Source organism: Cebus imitator, unplaced genomic scaffold, assembly GCF_001604975.1.
Source record: "Cebus imitator isolate Cc_AM_T3 unplaced genomic scaffold, Cebus_imitator-1.0 Scaffold340, whole genome shotgun sequence".
Lineage (NCBI taxonomy): Eukaryota > Metazoa > Chordata > Mammalia > Primates > Cebidae > Cebus > Cebus imitator.
The window spans coordinates 2029305-2049776 of record NW_016107655.1 but is presented as its reverse complement, the minus strand read 5'-3'; the positions used below and the strand labels follow the sequence as shown (position 1 = coordinate 2049776).

Genomic DNA, 20472 nt, shown 5'->3' with positions numbered 1-20472 from the left:
TGCAGGGAACAGTTGGGAAACACTGAGTCTATCTAAATTGAGCTAAAGATGTAAGAGCCAATAAAAGCCAAGTCTGTGACCTGCTACAGTCAACTTTTACATTTAATAGGGCTATCAATATTTCGGCCCGAAGGACTGAATAGGAAGGGATTCCTAGTGTTGAATAGTATGAGGGTGGCTGAGATTGGAAAGCACTTTGAGCAGGGGTATTTTGAGCAGATCTTCTAAGCGTCTTCCAGTCATACCTGCTGGGGAAAGGAATCAGGGAAAGACGAGAATGAAAGCAAGGATGAGAACGGAGAGCAAGGAAGAGAAGTCTGGGTAGAGGCTTGATGTTAAGTTGAAGGGTCTAAAGCTTGTTCTAATTCCATGATGTTCTGGGGCACTGCAGTAACCAGGTGGCTACTCAGGTGGCAATATGGCAGCTAGGTTGAGGTTGAGGGTAGAGAAGGAATGGAGGCCAGAGATCTGAAGAGGCCAGTGCAGTGGCCAGGTGAGAGTTGGGGAATGCAGCAGTGGTTGCTGGAGAGCTGGGACAGGGCAAAGATAAGGATGGACATTCCTAGGGTGGATGCCCAGAAGGGCTCAGCAGTGGGCTGGCTTGGATGAGAAGGAGGAGATAAAGTTTATGCCTAGGTTCCAAGCCACAAAATAGAGGTCAATGTTTGTCCATGAGGTATATAAAATCTAGGCCCAGCTGTGGGAAGAGGGGCAGGGGTGAGAGGACCTCAGCTTGTCTTGGGAAAGAATTTCAGAGGTTGGCAGCACATCATGCAGGTGCTGGGGTCAGGCAGACCTGGGTTTGAATGCAGTTCTGCTATTTATAAACCATCTGACGTGGCCGGGTATGTAATCTCACCCTTTAGGAGGCCAAGGCAGGAGAATTGCTTAAGTCCAGATTGAGATTGGTGGGTAGGGAAGGAATGAAGGCATTCAAGACCAGCCTGGGCAACACAATGAGACCTCCATCTCTACAAAAAAAAATTTATTTTAAAAACTTAGCTGGGCATTGTGTTGAGTGCATATAGTCCCACCTACTTGGGAGACTGAGATGGGAGGATCACTTGAGCCCAGGAGTTCAAAGCTGCAGTGAGCTATGATTGTACCACTGCACACCAGCCTGGGTGACAGAGTGAGACCCTGCCTTGAAAGAAAGAAAGATAGAAAGGAAGGAAGGAAGGAAGGAAGGAAGGAAGGAAGGAAGGAAGGAAGGAAAAGGAAGGGAAAGGAAGGAGAAAGAAAGGAAAAGAAAAGAATTTAAAAATCAATAACCTAGCTGAGTGATCTTCGCCAACTTTCTTTTTTCCTAAGCTTCCTCTTCTTTACAGTGCTCCAGCCAATTAGAGTAACGATATGGGAAGGAGTTGTGAGGAATGAGACAAAGCACATGAACACTGGGCACAGGGCCCAGCAGTGAGTAAGCTCTCAGTGAATGGAAGAGCCTATTCCTGGCGATGATGAGTTCCCGGCAGGATCCTAACGCTGTCAGAGCCCAGGGGCCTGAACGGCATCTGAAAGGCAGTTCAGAGCTGCAGGGCCTTAGGCTGAAGCTGACAAGGTCAGATGAGGAAGGAAGGTTCCCTGGGGTAGTATACCACGAAAGTGCAGGTAAAGGTTTAGGACAGAGCCTTGAGCAACACTCATCTTTGGGCTTAGGAGGGAGCAAGAATCCCAGAGAGGTGATAGAAAAGGGGAGGAGGGTGGGTCTGGAAACAGATGGCCTTCTATACCAGAGTATGCCAGAAGCCAATGTCCCCTGGAATCTGAGGATAGAGGAGAAGTACCATGACAGATGGGGTTGAGGGGTGGGGTCCAGGAAGACACCTTTGGCATCAGTCATGGGAAAGTTAGATATGAAATAATATGCTCACAGGTATTGTGGGAGGCATTGGCATAGATGTGTTCTGATTGTTGGCCAAAATACCAGGCTCACAGAAATGCAGGTGTTGTTTACTTCAAGAGAGCATTCTCTGGATGCCCTCCCATGCCACACACCTGGGGCAGCTCACCTCTGCCCAGTCCTGAGCCTCCAGAAACTTAAGGGCCCCAGGGAAGGGTGGCTGCAGTGAGCCTGGGCCATGAACCCTCATCCCTTTTACTGTCTTAGAGGGCTCCTGCCGCAGCAGATGAAGCAAGGAAGTTGGAGGAGGCCAAGTCAAGAGGCTCCCTGTTGGACTTCATTAAACGTAACTGACCCTACAGCCCGGGGTGGGCTGACTGAGTGCGGGCGAGGGGTTAGCGGCCAGGGGGACCCCAGCCCCTGTGGTGGTGTGTGTGGTAAGAGGCAGTAGGAACAGATGGCCTGTAACTGGCCCATCCCCTAGGTGTGCCTGCAGCCCAGGGGTTCTGCCAGGAATCCTGGTGACCACTACGTCACAGGTACCAAGAGACCCAAATTCAACTGGGTCAGTCCCCCACCCCCACCCCGCACTCTGGCCCCACGTTCTTCTCCCTCTTCCCCTCTTGTGGAGGTGGCAGGCATGTGAGGAGACTGTTTCCAGTGCTAGTCCTATTTCTATCTGCCTGACACCGGGTTTCTTTAGGCACTGTGAGCCTGTGAGCCTGTGGCTGTGTGTCCCTAGATTGGTCACAGGACATCCTGGTGCTCAGATTCTACCCCAAGGAAGAAAAGATAGTTGCCCAGAAGGAGGGGGCAGGCAGGGGTGCCCCGTGCTGGCTGCCACAGAAGCCAGCCCTTGACGGTGGTCTGTTCACAGGGTTTCCCCGCATCTTTCTGAGGCTCCTGATGAACCCGCTCTTTGTGCTGGTGGTCCTGGCCCAGTGCACCTTCTCCTCCGTCATTGCTGGCCTCTCCACCTTCCTCAACAAGTTTCTGGAGAAGCAGTATGGCACCTCAGCGGCCTACGCCAACTTCCTCATTGGTAAGCCCAGAGGGTGCTGCAGGGGCCGGGCGGCAGGCACTCCAACCACCCATCCAGGGATGGGCGCAGGCCAGACCGGACACAGGCAGGAGCCGGAGGACTGCCCGAGAGAAAGAATTTTAAGGACAGTTTTCCTGGTTGGCAATCTAGAAAATTCTTGGCAGATTTCTGACTGACTCCCATCCTTTCAGGCAGGAGTGGGTGGAGGCTGGGGGCTGCCTTCTTCTCCATCAAGTGGCTGGAAGTCTGACAGCTTCCCAAAGGCCCTGACATCATCAGGGACAAAACAGGAAAGAGGGAAGGTTGAATTTGAGGTCAGACAGAATGCCTCCTGGGTTTTCTCTTTTTCCCCAGGGACCTGAATGTATTTGCTTTGGTTAGAGAGCATGTGGTCCAGTGGGTCTCAACCCAGGCTGCACCAGAGGCTTCTCTGGAGAGCTTTACAAAATACAGACGCCCAGCCCTACCCCAGGTCAATGAAACCAGAATCTCTGGAGGTGGGGTCCAGCATTAGTATTTTTTCAGCTGTGTTGAGAACTACAGATGTGGTCCCACCAAGTACCCTAGGAAATCACTGGGTCCAACCCACAGGTGAGTTTAACCATATGGAGCTGGCAAGGTGATCAGTGCATGAGTTTTGAGGGTGATTCCCCTGCACCCCCTGGATGGTCCTCGGCTCTGACTTTATGCCTCTGGCCTTCCATCTCTAACTGGTACATAGGGGTCCTCACTCTCGTGTTGCTAACCCCAGGTGGTTGCAGTGAGGATGCAGAGAGGCCCTAAGGAATCAAAGGTACTTAATAAATGCATATACAACCCACATCTCTTAAGCTGCAAGAACCCCACTTCTGTGTTCTTTGTCTAGGCAAGGCAATCCTGTCTCATATATTTCTCTAGATGTGCCTGGTAAACAGTAAGTGCTCACTTAATGTCAGCTATTACTATTATAATTTCACATGCCAAATGTTCCTTCCTGAAGCCATGCTTCCTTCTCGGTGATCCAGCTCAGTGTTTGCAGCCCACACGCAGTCCCAGGCCCATGCACCCGGGTCACCTCCTTCTCTCCACCTACAGGTGCTGTGAACCTCCCTGCTGCAGCCCTGGGGATGCTCTTTGGAGGAATCCTGATGAAGCGCTTCGTTTTCTCTCTGCAATCCATTCCCCGTGTAGCCACCACCATCATCACCATCTCCATGATCCTCTGTGTTCCTCTGTTCTTCATGGGGTGCTCCACCCAGACTGTGGCTGAAGTCTATCCCCCTAGGTAATGGGAATAAGGCCCTCTGCTAAGGCCAGAGTCTAAATCTGGCTGTTATACATCTTCCTTCCTTCTTCCTCAACTGTCTTCTCTGCTGTACACTTTTTTTTTTTTTGACACAGAGTCTCGCTCTGTTGCCCAGGCTAGAGTGCAGTGGTGCAATCTTGGCTCACTGCAAGCTCCACCTCCCAGGTTCAAGCGATTCTCCCAGGTTCAAACGATTCTCATGTCTCAGCCTCCTGAGTAGCTGGAATTACAGATGTGCACCACCACACCTGGCCAATTTTTGTATTTTTAGTTGAGGCGGGGTTTCACCATGTTGGCCAGGCTGGTCATGACCTCCTGACCTCAAGTGGTCTGCCTGCCTCGGCCTCCCAGAGTGCTGAGATTACAGGCGTGAGCCACCACGACCGGCCCACTTTTGTTCTGATCTCTCATGTGGCAACTTAGAAAATCAGGTCTTGAATGGTATGCTCCATTATGAGAAGAGATCAAAGGCTCCTACTGGGCCTCCAGCAATCAGGGTTAGAGTTCTGTTTCCTTAAGAAGCACCAAAAACCAATCTGTTTGATTCCAGGATGGATTTGTAGAGCTGTGAGCCACAGGAACCAGGAAATAAGCTATGTTTAGCATCAGTTCTGTGCTGGCTAGAATTACAGTTTCATTGAGCTGCTGAAGAGAGATGAAAGGAGACTTGAAAAGATGTGGAGGAGAATAATGAGAGTGATGGCAGACTTGAAAAATTAGGGCAGGTGAGGAGGAGGGCAGGTAAAGTCTGCCTGTTGGTGTGCAGACAGCAATACCGGTCACAGTGTTAACTGGCTTTAGGTTCAGGAAGAGCTTCAGAGCCCTGTGAGCGGGAGGATGCCAAGCAAGCGGCATTTTCATTATTTTTTCCTGGGTGCCACCTGGGGGCTTTCCTTTTAGACTTTGCCTAACGTAGTTGCAGCACTGGGAGACGCCGTACTTTCAGCCTTGGTGTTTTCTCTATTTTTTCTTTGAGATGACCTCCTCTGTCTTGGTGGGTGAAGGAGAGAAGGGGTTTGAGGGAAGGGAGGGTTGCTCGGGGTGGGGAGCCCACCCTGGTCTGTCCCGCACTTCTACAGGCTGACTGTGGATTGAGAAAAGCTGAGAAGCCTTTGGGCCTTCTGGCTACATCCACTGGGAGTCTAGCACATGGCTTTGTCATCAGATAGGCCTGGACTCTAAACCAGTGCTCCATACTCGTTGGAGAAAGTTACTTACCTCATCTAAGCTTTGGTTTTCTAATCCACAAAAGGCGAGTTATTCACTGTAGGCTCATTGCGATGACTGTGTGTGTAAAACCCCGGGCACGTGCCTGGCACATGAGATGAACTCCCATTCGTATCATTATACTAGTGAAATATCTCGACAGTGTTCTGTCAGCCCCTTTTCCAACCCTCCCTGAAGAAGGTCATGAATATCAGATATGAGGGGACAGTGGGAACCCTGAGATCAAGTGACATCCATTTGGTTGAAGCTCAAGGGGTTGGAGTAACCTGGGCAAGGTCTACAGTAAGCCAGGAGACAGACAGCAAACTAAAGCCTGGGTTGCCTCAGTGGTCCCAGCCACTGTTTTCAGGCTGAAGCAGAGGGAAGGTGAATATTGTCTGTGACCTGCCCTTTCTGGTTGGTTGGTTGGTTGTCTTGATGCCTACTGTGATAGGGGATTTACCAGCCAGGTCTTCCCAGCGCATAATTGGCAGGTTTGGGCTCCGAGTGGCAGAAGACATGGAGAGATGCCGTGACCACTAAACAGTGGCAAATTCACTGTTGGCTCCACCAGGCACAATTCAGATCCCAGGGTGGCGCTGGCCCAAAATAAATAGAGATGCACAGACACACTCACCAGGCCAGGAACTCACACTGGGCTGGAGTGGAGGGTTCTTCTTTGGTCTTGCTTTGTTTGACTCCCCGTTTCCTCTTTTGCTGGCAGCACATCAAGTTCTGTACATCGGCAGCCTCCTGCCTGCCGCAGGGACTGCTCGTGCCCAGATTCTATCTTCCACCCGGTCTGTGGGGACAATGGAATCGAGTACCTCTCCCCTTGCCACGCCGGCTGCAGCAACATCAACATGAGCTCTGCAACCTCCAAGCAACTGGTAAGGGCAGCCAGGGTCCAGAGGCAAGAGCCTTGTAGAGTCTCGGAGCTCAGTGCATTGCCCTCAAAGACTGCTCCTCGGCTCCAGGATAGGCGGGGCTCCATACACACTCATTACCAGCATCCTGGCCTCCTCTGAGCCACATCCAACCTCTCTCTACCTCCCTACCCTGGGGACATGACCAGATGCTGACAGCCTACAGTCAATTAAAGACTGGCTGATGTCCAACAAATTCACATACTTGAGCCTAACAATGCTCAGAGCAGAAACCAGTCAAAACACTCCTTCAGCTAAGGCCTTTGAGCTCAATTCTAGGGATCCTCATGGGCATCTCTGGGTCCTGCAGGCTGGCCATGGTCCAGATAAATCGAGGGCAGAGGGCTTCTGTGACACGGACCTGGAAGGGTAGAGCCAGAAACAGTAGCTGAGGGCATTTGGTTCAGCCCCTCAGCTCCCAGGTGTAGCCACTTGACTGGTCTGAAGTCATGGAGCTATTTAGGGCTGATCTGGGACTAGAACCCCCAGTGCTGCCTCAGTCTGGGGCACTTCTGTTCAATGCCATGTATCTCCTGGCCACCAGCCTTCCACTTGGGCAACCTCCATTCACTGGACTCGCTTGGCAGAATAAAGCCCATTTCTCTGTGGCTCCAGACCTCCTAGGATCAGCCAGCAGCAAACCGACTTGAGTCATTTGTTTGGTTATTCAATAAACAGGGAACACTGGGCACAGCTGTAAGTGCTGAGGATGTGAGGGTGAACCCATCCGACAAGGTCCCTGTTCTCCTGGCGTGTGCATTCTATCAAATAAATACACACGATAATTCTAGAAGGACAGAGAGTTCCCAGGAGCCTCCCGGAGGGGGTGACATTAGAACTGAACGACCAGAAGAACAGAACTTGATGCACACTCCAGATAAATGGAACAGCAAGTGCAAGTCCTGAGGGCATGAATGTACTGGGCATGCTGCAGGAAAGAAACGGCCAGGCTTGGTGCCGCAGGAGGAGTGTCACACCCAGCTAGCCAGGGAGCAGCCAGGGGCCGGAGCTGGGCAGGCCAGGCCTAGGAACTGCTGAGCAATGAGAAGACTGTGCACTTAGCATAAGCAGAACATGCCTTACTCCCTTAAGCCTGTGTGGAGGGATGGGCAAGGCTAGCACTTACTTACCAACCTGCAAGTCTGCTGCCACTGCCACTTCTGCGGGCAAAGGAGCGTGGCCCTCAACCAGAGGAAGGACAAGGAACTTGGACAAGATGCTCTATGAGTTGCCTTCCAGTTGTGGTAGCTTCTGTGGTTTTCTTATCTTTGTTAACTTACCTCTGAGTCACCTACTTCCAGAAATAATCTTGGCAAGTTTCCCATAACAGCATACGTACCTCCAGACGAAAATCCATTAGCAAAATGCCAAGAAAAAAATCAGTAAATTATAAAGAAAAAAAAATCTCTATTTAAAAAATCCAGACTGAGAAAAGTCACAGCAATATTGTATATAACTAACTTTGAATTTCCTGGGAACCAAGTGAAGAGGGTGTATAGTTACCACTGTTGATAGAGGGAAACATACTAGTCCATTAGTTCCAATATTAGCCCGTAACTGCTCGGACACTGAAATGGTCACAGGCTGGGCCATCAGTAAGGTGAAGACCACTGGACAAGAGCAATGACTACGAGAGTTGCACAACAGTATTGAGCCATATGGACTTGCAGAGTGGAGACAGGAGCCACCTTCTCTGGAGTCCCTTATAGGCAGGAATTGTTCCCAGGCAGGGAGCTCCGGCAAAGGCCTGACAGATTCAGAACTCAGGGAATTCCTCTGTGTTCCCACTGCCCTCCTACTGCTTACGCCTCCCTCTGCGATAAACACACAAACAGCCAGCCAGGCACGATGGCTCATGCCTGTAATCCCAGCACTTTGGGAGGCTGAGACAGGTGGATCACCTGAGGTCGGAAGTTCGAGACCAGCCTGGCCAACATGGTGAAACCCCGTCTCTACTAAAAATACAAAAAATTAGCCGGGCGTGGTGATGCATGCCTGTAATCCCAACTACTCCGGAGGCTGAGGCAGGAGAATCACTTGAACCCGGGAAATGGAGGTTGCGGTGAGCTGAGATCATACCTCCAGACTGGGCAACAAGAATGAAACTCTAACTCAAAAAATAACAATAATAGGCCTGCATGGTGGCTCATGCCTGTAATCCCAGCACTTTGGGAGGCCAAGGTGGGTGGATCACAAGGTGAGGAGCTCGAGACCGGCCTGACCAACGTGGTGAAACTGCGTCTTTACTAAAAATGCAAAAATTACTTGGACCTAATACAGGTGGCACATGCCTGTAATCCCAGCTACTCAGGAGGCTGTGGCAGGAGAATCACCTGAACCCAGGAAGCAGAGGTTGCAGTAAACCGAGATCATGTCACTGCACTCCAGCCTGGGCGACAGAGTGAGACTCCATCTCAAAATAATAATAATAATAATAACACAAACAGTAAAAACAACAATCTGTAAAACCACCACTGCTGGGCACATGGGGCCTGATCCAAAGGAGAGCGCTCCTGGTTCCCTGGCTCCAAGCTGGGTGGGGGCCTCGCCCAGCAGTGTTCCTGGGCCTCCAGATGCAGGTGTGACTTCTGGAGGAGCCCAGTCCACCCAAGAAGATGGTTTCTGTTGCCCAGTGACAGAGGCAGGACCCCTGGGGCAGCCTGAACCCTCACCTGGCCTCCGCAGCCTCACCCAGCTTCCCTGGGAACCAGATCCAAACACAAAGGTTGAAACCTAAGTATCCAGCAAGAGCTGGTGCAGACATCTGAAGTGTGTGAAAGTGAAATAATAACAAATTTCCCCCCTTTCCCTCCCTTTCCTCTTCAAGATCTATTTGAACTGCAGCTGTGTGACTGAGGGATCCGCTTCAGCAAAAACGGGATCGTGCCCTGCCCCCTGTGCCCACTTCCTGCTCCCGGCCATCTTCCTCATCTCCTTTGTGTCCCTGATAGCCTGCATCTCCCACAACCCTCTCTACATGATGGTTCTGCGGTGAGTGGCACCCCTGAGGGTCTGGGGCGTGGCTTCTCCTTCCCCACATCGCCCTTTGACTTTGTGCCTAGTTGCCTGTTTCTCATCTCTCCCCCTTTCTGGCCCTCAGAGTCCTTTGAATGACAATGTGCAAGAATCTTTTGCCGAGGGGAAATAGTACTAATGGCAGCAGTGCTGGCAGCCCTGCCAGCATGCTCTGTGCTGAGCTCCTCATTGCAGGGCCTCATTCAGTCCCACAGCGTCCACCGTGTGACACAGGCCCTGTTGGTGCCTCCACTCTGCACATTGGAGGCTAAATCACTAGCCTAGTATGGCAGAGCCGGTGAATGGCTGAGCCACATGTGGAAGCCAGGCTGCCAACTCCACACTGTGGAAAAACCTATAGGTTTGCTTATTTTTAAATCCTAAAAGAAATGAGAAGAGCAAAGAGAATTTAGTTGGATACATAAAACCAAGGCAGGAAAATGTGGAAAGTTTCAGAGTCTGAGTGAGAGCTATGGAAAAGGATGAAAATGAGAAAATCCTGGTATGCTTGGCTCCAGGACCAAGTCCCCAGGTCAGGAAGGGAGTGGCTGGCCAGGGCTGGAGGGGAGGAGCGGGGTGTCCCGTTACAGCTGGCAGCTGGCAATGAATGCCTCTGAGGTTTTCACTGGGAATGACCCGCTCTTCACCTCCCTGGCTGCAAGGAGAAAACAACATTCATACCAAATTCACCTAACCCAACCCCACTGCCCTCCCTCCTGTCCTCACTCACCTCGAGAGCAGAGAGGGGAAAAACACAGGATTTGCACTCCCGGTGCCAGGATCAAAGTCCCTGCTGTGCCACATACTGGCTGTGGTGGGGTGTTATCTAACCTCACTGAGCCTCCTCTCCTCATTTACGAAATGGTGATAATGATATCCACCTCAAAGGGCTGGTGTCAGGATTGTATGGTAAATTGCTTTGTAAATATAAGGTGTTCTACATATTGGTTAATTATCACTATTACCCAAATAATAATAATAATAATAATAATAATAATAGCTAGCTCAGTATCTAGGACCTATTTCCCCCAGAAGTCCAGGAGAAAAGGAAGGAGTGGATGCAGCCAGCTGTTGGGATCTGGGATTTTACCCTATTTCCGAATGAGCTATCAAGTTAGCTTGAAGCTATCAAACTACTATTTCAAGGCTGCTGGCAGAAGATGTGAGACTCCTGGGTCAAAGACAAAATACTTTATTACAGCACAGAAAGCAGCACACGACTATTGGTGTGTCAGTTATCCTTGCCCCCCAAATCCTACAGGCGCGACACACAGAGTCCCAGGTGTACACTTTGCAAGAACACTGAGCATAGAGGAGCCACTGCTTGTATGGTGAACAGTAAGCAAGGCTGCTCTTGGTCCTGGAGGAAACGGTAACTCATGCCTCAGGGTTGCCCATCGCAACCACAACCCCGAGAAATGGTGCAGAAAAACAGTAGTCAGGACCTTGCATTTTTAGCTTACTCAGCAAGAAGCTGCAGGATACTTGTAGCCCACAGTGTGTTGCCTCCCCTGACACCACTGTCACCTGCTTCTCTACTGCTCCCCATCCTCCACATTCAAAGTACAGACACCTTCACCTGAGACTGTGCGGTGGGCTTCCCCTCTTGCACCTTGGGTCAGATGGACCACACTGGACCTTCTAGCCCTGACGTAAAACTACATGTGGCCATGATGAGGACAGGTGACAGGGTAAGGAAATCTCCCTAGCAAGTCCCTACATAGCGGGAAAGGGCAATCCCTGTCAAATCACCTCCCAGAGGAATACTGTCAAATCCCAGGGAGGAGGAAGTCATGAAGAACAGAGCATCATTTCAAGCACAGGATGGGCTTCTCTAGAAAATCTCTCCTTTCTAGGTTGGGCAGGGGTAGGGGATAGAGAGGAGGCCCCAGGATGCCACAATGAATTAAAGATAAATCCCACTGGGAAAGATGACAGAATGGATGCTATTTAGTGTGAAGGAGAGGCTTAAAGATAAATTTGAAGGCTGGGTGCAGTGCCTCACACCTGTAATCCCAGCACTTTGGGAGGCTGAGGCAGGCAGATCACCTGAGGTCAGGCGTTCGAGACTAGCCTGTCCAACATGGTGAAACCCCATCTCTACTAAAACTATAAAAGTTAGCAAGGCATGGTGGCAGGCACCTGTAGTCCCAGCTACTTGGGAGGCTGAGGCAGGAGAATTGCTTGAACCCAGGAGGCAGAGGCTGCAGTGAGCCAAGATTGAGCCACTATACTCCAAGCCTGAGCAACAGAGCAAGACTCTGTCTCAGGGGGAAAAAAAAAAAAAGATGACTTTGTAGGTGACCCAAGCATTATTTGTATGAGTCCTGGCCCCCAATTAGCCATGGGAACACAAGCTGGAAGTGAAGGCTGGCTGAAAATGTGGAAGGAGAAAAAGTGGTCAGAAAGCCAGCTTTCCTTCAGGGCCAGATGGGACAGCGACTAGAAGGGGCACAAGATCTCAATCAAAAGTCAAATTGGGGTGTCCAAGTCCCATTCACTGAGAATCTAGGTGAGTCTGCCTAGGGCAAGGGCCAAGACAAGGCAGGCATTTATTGTGAACTGGACCACTGGAGGGACCTGTAAACACAACAAGATTTGAGACACTTTGCATCGGGGGTCCCAAGGGGTACCTCTTCCCCTGTCTATTCCCCAGTGAGTACTTCTCTCACTGGGCCATCCATCAGGGGGCTGGAAAAAGGTCCCTTTCCAGTTTGCTAGCAGAACTGTGATGGTGGTGACACAAACCATGTGTAGAGACCTGGGGATTACTTCTGAGTGCCCTTCCTCACTGTCCCCTTAGTACCGAAGGCTCTTCCCGACAAGCGCCCACTGGGAGTGTGTGTGCTCAGAGAACAGAGAGTCCTGGAGTCAAGTCACTCATCAGGTGCCTCTGCTGGGCAGCTTCTGGCTCTCCACCCTGTGTGGGGGTGTCCTCCCTCTCTCTACTCCTCAGCTGGAATGGCAGAGCTGTCCCCAGCTCTCTCTGAATCTCCTTCCTCAGCCAAACACATTTTCCTCTCTTGGAGGAAGAGGGTTAGGGGCAGGACCAGCTACTTAATTTGCAGGATCTAGGGCAAATGAAAATGTAAAGCCCCTGGCTCAAAAATTAAGAATTTCCAGACAGCCGCAGCAGAGCATTAAAGCCAAACATGGGACCTTTCTGAGGGTGGAGTTGTATGCACACACCCACAGAGCTGGCCCAGAGTAGGGAATTCTTTTAGCTGTGCACAGAAGCTGCAGCCCAAGGGCCCTAATTGCACTTTGCAGCAGGGCTGTCTTTTACTGGTATAAGACACTCTGTGGGAGTTGTTCAGACCTGCTGCTGTCAACATACCCACAGCATCCTTCTCTCTGCTCCTAGCCTCTGCTGCCCTCTGCCTCTTGAAGGGAGGTCTGGGCAGCCCTGAAAATCAAACAGACCAGTGGTTCTCAGTGGTACATCATCAGAATCTCCTGGAGGTAAAATACAGATTGCTGGGCCCAACCCCCAGACTTTCTGACTCAGTAAGTCTGGGGTGGGCCTGAAAATCTGCATATCTAGTAAGTGCCCAGGGAATGCTGATGATCGAGGGCCCACACTTTGAGAACCACCTGTGAAGAACTAGAGCATTCAGCCCAGGTGAACCCAGTCGCCAGAGGGCTTGTCAGGCCACATGAGGGCCAGTTCTGACCTGCTCCGAGGCTGGCTGCCCCTGACCCAAGGGATCGTGCCGCCCTCAATCTGCCTGCTACTGATTTCCTGTCTGTCTTTCCAGTGTGGTGAACCAGGAGGAAAAGTCATTTGCCATTGGGGTGCAATTCTTGCTGATGCGCTTGCTGGGTAAGTGTCTAAGACCCCTCTTTCCAAAAAGCTGCCCTAGGCGATGGGACATCTGAAGGCTCTGGGTGCAGAGTAGCGATGGAGGAAGCACCATCTCATCATGGCAAAGAGAAGCTCTGCGTAATCAACGGCAGATGCCAAAACCCCACGTGGACGGTTTCCCAGGTTGCTTGAGGTTAGGAAACACTCCATCTATGGCATTCATTCCTAACTATGTAAGAAAAATGAAGAGTGAACACAGCTGAGAATACCTAATAGCGTGTTAAAGGCAGGTGTTTTTAAATCTTTCCCCCAAAACTCACTGTAGGAACAAAACTTTGCATTCCTGCCCAGCCAGAGCAGCCGCCAAGCGCAGCCCTGGCTCCTTTCTATTTTACAAAATTCACTCCTCCTGAAGGTATTCAGCAAAAGTTTCTTCCACCAGGGGCCCTCTGCTCATGAGTCCTGCTCACCCTGAAGCAGTCCAGAGCCCACCAGAGGAATGGAGCTGTGCACAAGTGATCAGCAGTGCCACAAGGGAGGGCGAGCAGCTTGAGGAGGGAGCAGGGAACCCCCAGCTCTCCTGGGGTGCCTGGTCTGAGGCCTGGGGCACAAAGCAGGCCCATGCCTGAACTGCTCACACTGGCTGTTCCTTCTCTTTTTTTTGTTTTTGTTTTTTGAGACAGAGTCTCGGTCTGTTGCCCAGGCTGGAGTGCAGTGGCAGGATCTCAGCTCACTGCAACCTCCACCTCCCAGGTTCAAGCAATTATTGGCCTCAGCCTCCTAAGCAGCTGGGATTATAGGCACCCACCACCACGCCAGGCTAATTTTGGTATTTTTAGTAGAGACGGGGTTTCACCATTCTGACCAAGCTGGTCTTGAACTCCTGACCTTGTAATCTACCTGCCTTGGCCTCCCAAAGCGTTGGGATTACAGGCGTGAGCCACCCAGACGCGCCCAGACGGCTGTTCCTTCTTGACACATCCATGCACTAGACTTAAGGCACTAATAGAGACATCTTAGTAATGACAGGCACACAGAAGTAAAGGGACCTAATTGAACTGAGGATGTATTAATTAAGGGTGCAAACTACAGAGGGGAATATGGAGACTCCAGCAAGAGGAAGTTCAGTTACTATCAGGTGTTGTTTCTGACCATAAATGCTGAAATCGTGTATAGCCCACTGTGCGTCATTACCCAGGGGCCAGTTCTACACTGCACCCTGCAGTGGCTTCCATCCCCATTTTAGGATGTGTTGGTGATGTCCCTCCTGGGGCCAGCTGAGCAGGAGCCCTTGCAGAGCCCAATCCAACCCCAGGTTGGGAGAAGTGTTTGGGTGATGGGAAAGAACCAGCTTTTTCAGTGGGATTTCTTGTTCCTCTAGTCCCTGCTGAACTCCTTCAAGCCCCTTCAGACACTGTTCCTCCTGCCTGCATTATAAACACAGAGGACGCAGGGCAGCAGAATCTACCTGTCCTCCCAGCAGAGGCTCCATCATCATCAGAGCTACTTATTTACATTTATAATTTAACTTTCTCTAAAAAGTCTGCTGGGAAGGAGACCTCGCATTCCTCTCAGCCCATCCAGCAGCCAGGATAGGCTCTAAAGAACCCTTTCCTGCTTCCTCCATCAACCTCAAAAATGACCTTGAAAACAAGGACTCTCTCACACTGCTCAAAGCACTTGCTGCTTTTGTTTTTCCATTTGAGCTCAGATAACTCAATGTGGGACCCCAGTGAGAAAACCCAGTCCTGGAGAGGTTCCATTTATCACCCAAGAACACAGTCCATTCTTGGGTAGAAAAAGGACTTTCTATTACAGTTTCAAAATTACCCATTGGGATTGGGTTGAAAATGGTTCTGGACTTTGTTTCTATTCAGGGAAGTGTCATATGTCATTCTGGCCAGTTTTCATCCCCCCGTTCTCCTGGAGACCTGGGAGTGGGCAGGATCTGAGTAGAGGGGCTTCTTCTTGCAGTTTCCCACTTGGGCAACACCACAGGTGGAATATTACCTGTCTTTCTTCTGGAAGCTGCTGCTCACAGGGCCGTAACAAAGTCTGGGTGGCTGTTCTCAGCACCGTGGTTCTGAGAATGGGATAGGCCAGCCTCGGTATACATCCTGGACAAGCCCCTCCCCAGTCCAGTGACTGCCTAGAATTGGAGCTAGTGGTACAGGGCAGGTGGGGCGTCTGGAATATTTAACAGCCAGGAAAGCATAGCCCCTGCTGAGCCAAATCTTAGCACTCAGTTGCTGGGAAGTTCAGGGCCTGGGGCAGAAGCTCTGAGCAGCCAGGTGCTGGGAGGTCTGCAGGCGGGTGTTGTCTCATCCAATAGGGCAGCTTGGTGTGGTGGAAGTGCGTGGGACTGGAACCTCCATAAACCAGGGTTCAAAGTCCAGCCTTGACTTCTCTTGGTTGTGTAACAGTGTGCCAGCCTGCAGCCCCTTCCTCTTCACTAAAAAGTGGGCACCCACACCTCGGGGCCAGTGCGAGGATCTGAGATTGATGCCTCTAGAGCCTCCCGCCACACAATGGAGGCCCGTGTATCTCCACTCTGAGCTGATCTCAGGAGAACTATGTTGGGTGTCTGAGCTGGCATCAAGGAGACCCCGGTGACTCACTCTGCCTGGAAAGAATGGCCCAGGTCCCTTTTCTCTTCTAAGGCTTCTGATGAAAGAGAAACTTAGGCTTCACTGAAAGCTATTCTGCTTTCCAGAGTCACTGTAAGTCCTGTGGGTGTGGCAGAGCCGTTCTCATATATGTGACCATGCAGGGGACTTGGCTCCTACTCCTGCTGGGCACCTCTGCCCACAGCTCCACCTGACCAGGGTTTTCTGAACTCTCTTCCAGCCTGGCTGCCATCTCCAGCCCTCTATGGCCTCACCATTGACCACTCCTGCATCCGGTGGAACTCGCTGTGCTTGGGGAGGCGAGGGGCCTGTGCCTACTACGACAATGACACTCTCCGAGACAGGTGAGGTCCCAGCACGCAGTGTCCCGGAGCCAGGCCGTGGGCTTTACAGGACAGTAGTCAGGTGTCTGGTAGCTACTGTGGGGTCTGTCGGGCCTCTGGGGAAGAGAACATGAGGGCCTGCCATGCCGTGGACAGGGAGCAGGGGCTACTATAACAGGCATTTCAGGGCTCACAGTGAGATGTTCAGGGGCTTCCATGACCCAAAAGCCCTTGGAAGAGGCAGCAGCAGAAAGAAGGGGCGGGTATGGCTGGAGCCCGAGGAAGAGGCCATGGCTGTGGAACAGTGGAGACCAGCCTGCTGCTGCTCAGAGACAGAGGGGCCGCATCATGGATCCTAGCAGAGGTCCAGGGCGGGAGGAGGGGGAGCAACCTGCCTCAATGGGCCAAGTCCAGCTGCAGCGCCATTGGGTTCTGACCCCTTCTACCTTACCTGCTGTTGTTGTCCTATGACCCAGTAACAGTGGGAAGGTGGGCTTGAGGGGACGAGGCAGGGGCTGGAAATGGTATGGGAGCAGCAGAGAAGGCTGCAAAAGGGACAGGCCAAGAGAGCAGTGAGAAGATGCCCCTCTCCTTCTGACTCTGCTTGGAGGAGAGGACCCTCTGGGGCTGGCTGGGGCAGCTGGGTCCCCTCTGGCCTTCCTCAAGGAGCTGGTGGAGGGATGGCGAGCACCGGATGAGGAGTCCCATGCCTACTCCCTGCCTGCTTCCCTGCAGCTTTGTTCCCTTTTGGGTCAAAGAAATGAGGAAAGTGATCCCCACCTGGATGGTGCCCACACCCTCCATGGGCCAGCGTGGGAATGACGCCACTCTGCCCAGTGGTCCTGGCCCGGGGATCTGGGCTGCAGAGCTCCTCCCTCACCAGTCCTGTCTCCTCCTGCCCACAGGTACCTGGGCCTGCAGATGGGCTACAAGGCACTGGGCATGCTGCTGCTTTGCTTCATCAGCTGGAGGGTGACGAAGAACAAGGAGTACAATGTGCAGGAGAAGGAGGCAAGCCTCATATGACCCCAGCCCAGGCCACTGCCCTGCTCCAGAGAGTGAACCTTGCCTCTTCCACACCTGCCTATATTCACTAATGTTAACACGTCATTTCCTTTTTGTATTTTTAAACAAGAAAAAAACCCAGTCCTCATTTGCCTTCCCTACCCCCTCCTCCCAGAGTCCTCCCCACGGTTCCTAAGGGTCCCTGTGCACCTGTGCTGTGTGGGCCGGAGCTGGGGGGCAGAGTCTTCCCTGGCCCCTCAGATGTCCAGCTCACTTCAGTGCTGGGTCCTCCAGCAAGGATGCCACTGAGGCAGCCAGGCCCCTACCAGCCCTGGGGGGAGACCTAAACAGAGAGACAAAAAGGGTATCTGCCCTCTTTGCCAGGCAGCTCCACTCTCCCGCTGACTGCCCGTGCCCTGCAGAGTGGCAGGGGTGAGAGGAAGAAGGGGGTGGCTGAGTTATTAACAGCCAGAGCCACTGGGAGCCTGGGGAGCCTGGCTGTAGCTCTTGCACCTGGGTTTGGCATCAGAACAGACTATGGGAGGGGCTGGCCCCCTCCCCCTCAGATCCTCACATCCTGTACCTAGAGGCCATTCTGGATGCTGCCATGTTGGAAAGTACAGCCTCTGCTCATTACCTGCATGCAGGCACCAGAGCAGGGACTGAGAAGCCCCAAGGATGGGTCATCTAACTGCTGTTCATAGGAACCCTGGACCTTTCTGTCCTTAGATCCTCACGTTTATCACTGTCTTTCTGGGGTACGTTTCAAACCAAGAAAGCTACAGCATAGCGAAGACCCAAGGAAGCCTATGAAATGGTCCCGATGCCCAACCTCCCACCCCTTCAATGTGGAGACGAGACCCCCTCATCTCAGAGTAATGGGAAGAACCTCCCACACCTCCCTGGCAGCAGGTGAGATGGGTTCACGTGCACTTCCCTGTCTGGACTTCAGCCTCTATTCCGAGGAGTAGAGAGGCAGTCTGAGATGTCAGCAAAGCAAGTGATGAAGCGGAGTGGATATCCACTGTCACCAAGCTGGATGGCAAGCTGTGACCCACAAAACAGAGCCAGTAAGGTTGGCTTTTCTGGTTTCAGACGCACTCGTACTATCAACATTTTCTCAGCCTCTTCTCACTGTCTCCAGAGAGGTGGGTGCCTGGGTTGAGTGGCACTGCTGCTATGTGATAGAGGTTGAGAGACAGAAGGCAACAAAGGAAGCCATTCTTCAACAAATATGATATTTATTGGAGACTGACTTTGTACAAAGCAGTGCTAATATAGGGTTCTCCACGGAACTTCCCTCAGCTCTTAACTTACTTCATTAGGGCCTCATTTACATTAGGGCCTCCCAGGGTGTGTGCGGTGGGCAGTGTGGGACTGGGAGCATGGGGGTTGGTGAGAACAGGAGGAGAGGTGGGGAGAACAAGAAGCCACAGATTGGCATGAAGGATCCTGACCTGACTATCCATGCCATCCACGGCCCCCAGACTGACTCTGCATCCGGCCCTTTGCCAGACAGCTCTGGTTCATCATGTCGTCTGGAGCAACTGGGTGTGGGCTATGGCCATAAATGACCCTTAAGTGCCACTTTTCTTGGAAGACCCCCTCCAGAAGCATACTAGAAGCCACCTCTGAAAAGGCCTCATATGGTGATCTGCCAAAATATTTATGTCAATGTCCAAACAATGTCCAATGTCATGAGACTGAAGTCTTTGTGGAAACCACTGTTACAGACAGGCTTATTTCCAAAGCCACCTTATTTCCAAAGATCTCACTCAGGAAGGGGGGCTCCATGCAACCTCAGGGGACAGTTTTAGCATTTGAAATGGTTCTGCTTGAAAAATGATTCCCTGCAACTAACCCTGGTCTTTCCCACGGCAATTTAACAAAATTTGGAAGGCACTGCCTTCAGCTGAGTTCATGAACAATGAATGCCAACCTTCAGATTCTGGAAGATTGGTTGCCCTCCCGAACCTTTATTCTATTATAATATTACTATTAAAATATTCTAATTTTGCTATTGATGTAACTTGGTCACGAATTTATGTTGTCATATAGGTCTGTCAGAGAACAGACAGCACCTGGACCTTATTTTATTTTATTTATTTTATTTTATTTTATTTTTGAGATGGAGTCTCACTCTGTCACCCAGGCTGGAGTGCAGTGGCATAATCTCAGCTCACTGCAACCTCTGCCTCCTGGGTCCAAGTGATTCTCCTGCCTCAGCCTCTCAAGTAGCTGGGATTACAGGCCTGGCTAATTTTTGTATTTTTAGTAGAGATGGGGTTTCACCATGTTGGCCAGGCTGGTCTTGAACTCCTGACCTCAAGTGATCTGCCCGCCTCTGCCTCCCAAAGTGCTAGGATTACAGGCGTGAGCCACTGCACCCTGCCAGCACCTGCATCTTGCAAACAAAGGAAGTTCTCTTGACATAGATCCCAAGGGTCCATGGCCATGGGGATTAGAGGTAATGTAACTGTCAACCCATCAGCCTGGTATCAGGCAGGTACCAGACACGTGCCAGACACTGCTTATTCCTTCACTGAAGTTCTGCTGAGCTCTGAGAAGGCCCGATCACTGCTCTTGAGTTTATATCCGGAAGTGGGATTGGATGCAAACAGCTAAGTCCATGGCACAAAACAGAATTAATATCATAGTCATAATTGATCACACGGTCACAACCAGTGCTACTGCTGCCCAGAAAATCTGTCTTCTCAGATGTCAGCAAGGAATATAATAGTGTCACTTTCATTTCATTTCTAGAGCAAAGCTTAACTAACTTTCTTGAGTGTGAGATGCTCATAGAGGATGTTGTTAAAATGCAAATTCCCAACACCCTCCACCCAGCCAGAGTCTATTTCTGTGGGTCTAAAGGGGACCCAGGAATGGTACTTTTAATGGCCCCCTCATGAGACTGGTGTGGGTGGTTCTCAAACCCTGTGAGGTGGGCTGTCCATGCAGCAGAGCCTGGGGAGGCCCATTTGTGCTTAGACCACTGAGAAATTTACAGGCTTGTTAGACCTTTGGTATATTCAAAGGTGAGTGAAGGATAACAAGGTGAAGAGATGCCTGTGAATCTGACTTTTTGGATGGCTGCAACCATGAGTGAGTGGGCATGAAAAACACTCCAAGAGCTCACGTTGATTAGGCTCTTACCAGTACTGAGAGAGACATTCTCACTTCACAAGCTTGGATGTGCAAAAAGAAAAAAATCAGTTATTTCTTTAAATCAGTTAAATCTCATTTCAAACCCCCATCCTGCTGTCTGGCTGGAAATTCGACATCAACCATGCTTGGGTCTGCAGGTCCTTGGATACCTGTGCATTCAAGGGTGCCATCATGGGTCTTGGTCCCTTTCACATTTGAGGCTATTTAATGGCCCTGCTTCTCACCTGGGC

At 51.2% G+C, this 20472-nt stretch overlaps 1 protein-coding gene across 1 annotated transcript in view; it reads left to right on the top strand.

The window, feature by feature from the left end:
* Positions 1-19103, top strand: part of SLCO2A1 (solute carrier organic anion transporter family member 2A1) — an 88227-nt gene extending 69124 nt beyond the window's left edge. Inside the window, exons 7-14 of the mRNA XM_017505723.2 lie at positions 2108-2186; positions 2718-2882; positions 3957-4146; positions 6098-6263; positions 9127-9290; positions 13073-13137; positions 15967-16090; positions 16975-19103. Of these exons, the coding sequence (XP_017361212.1) occupies positions 2108-2186; positions 2718-2882; positions 3957-4146; positions 6098-6263; positions 9127-9290; positions 13073-13137; positions 15967-16090; positions 16975-17095 (1074 nt within the window). The 3' untranslated portion in view covers positions 17096-19103. The remainder of the gene's footprint in view (positions 1-2107; positions 2187-2717; positions 2883-3956; positions 4147-6097; positions 6264-9126; positions 9291-13072; positions 13138-15966; positions 16091-16974) is intronic.
* The last annotated feature ends 1369 nt before the right edge of the window (positions 19104-20472 follow it).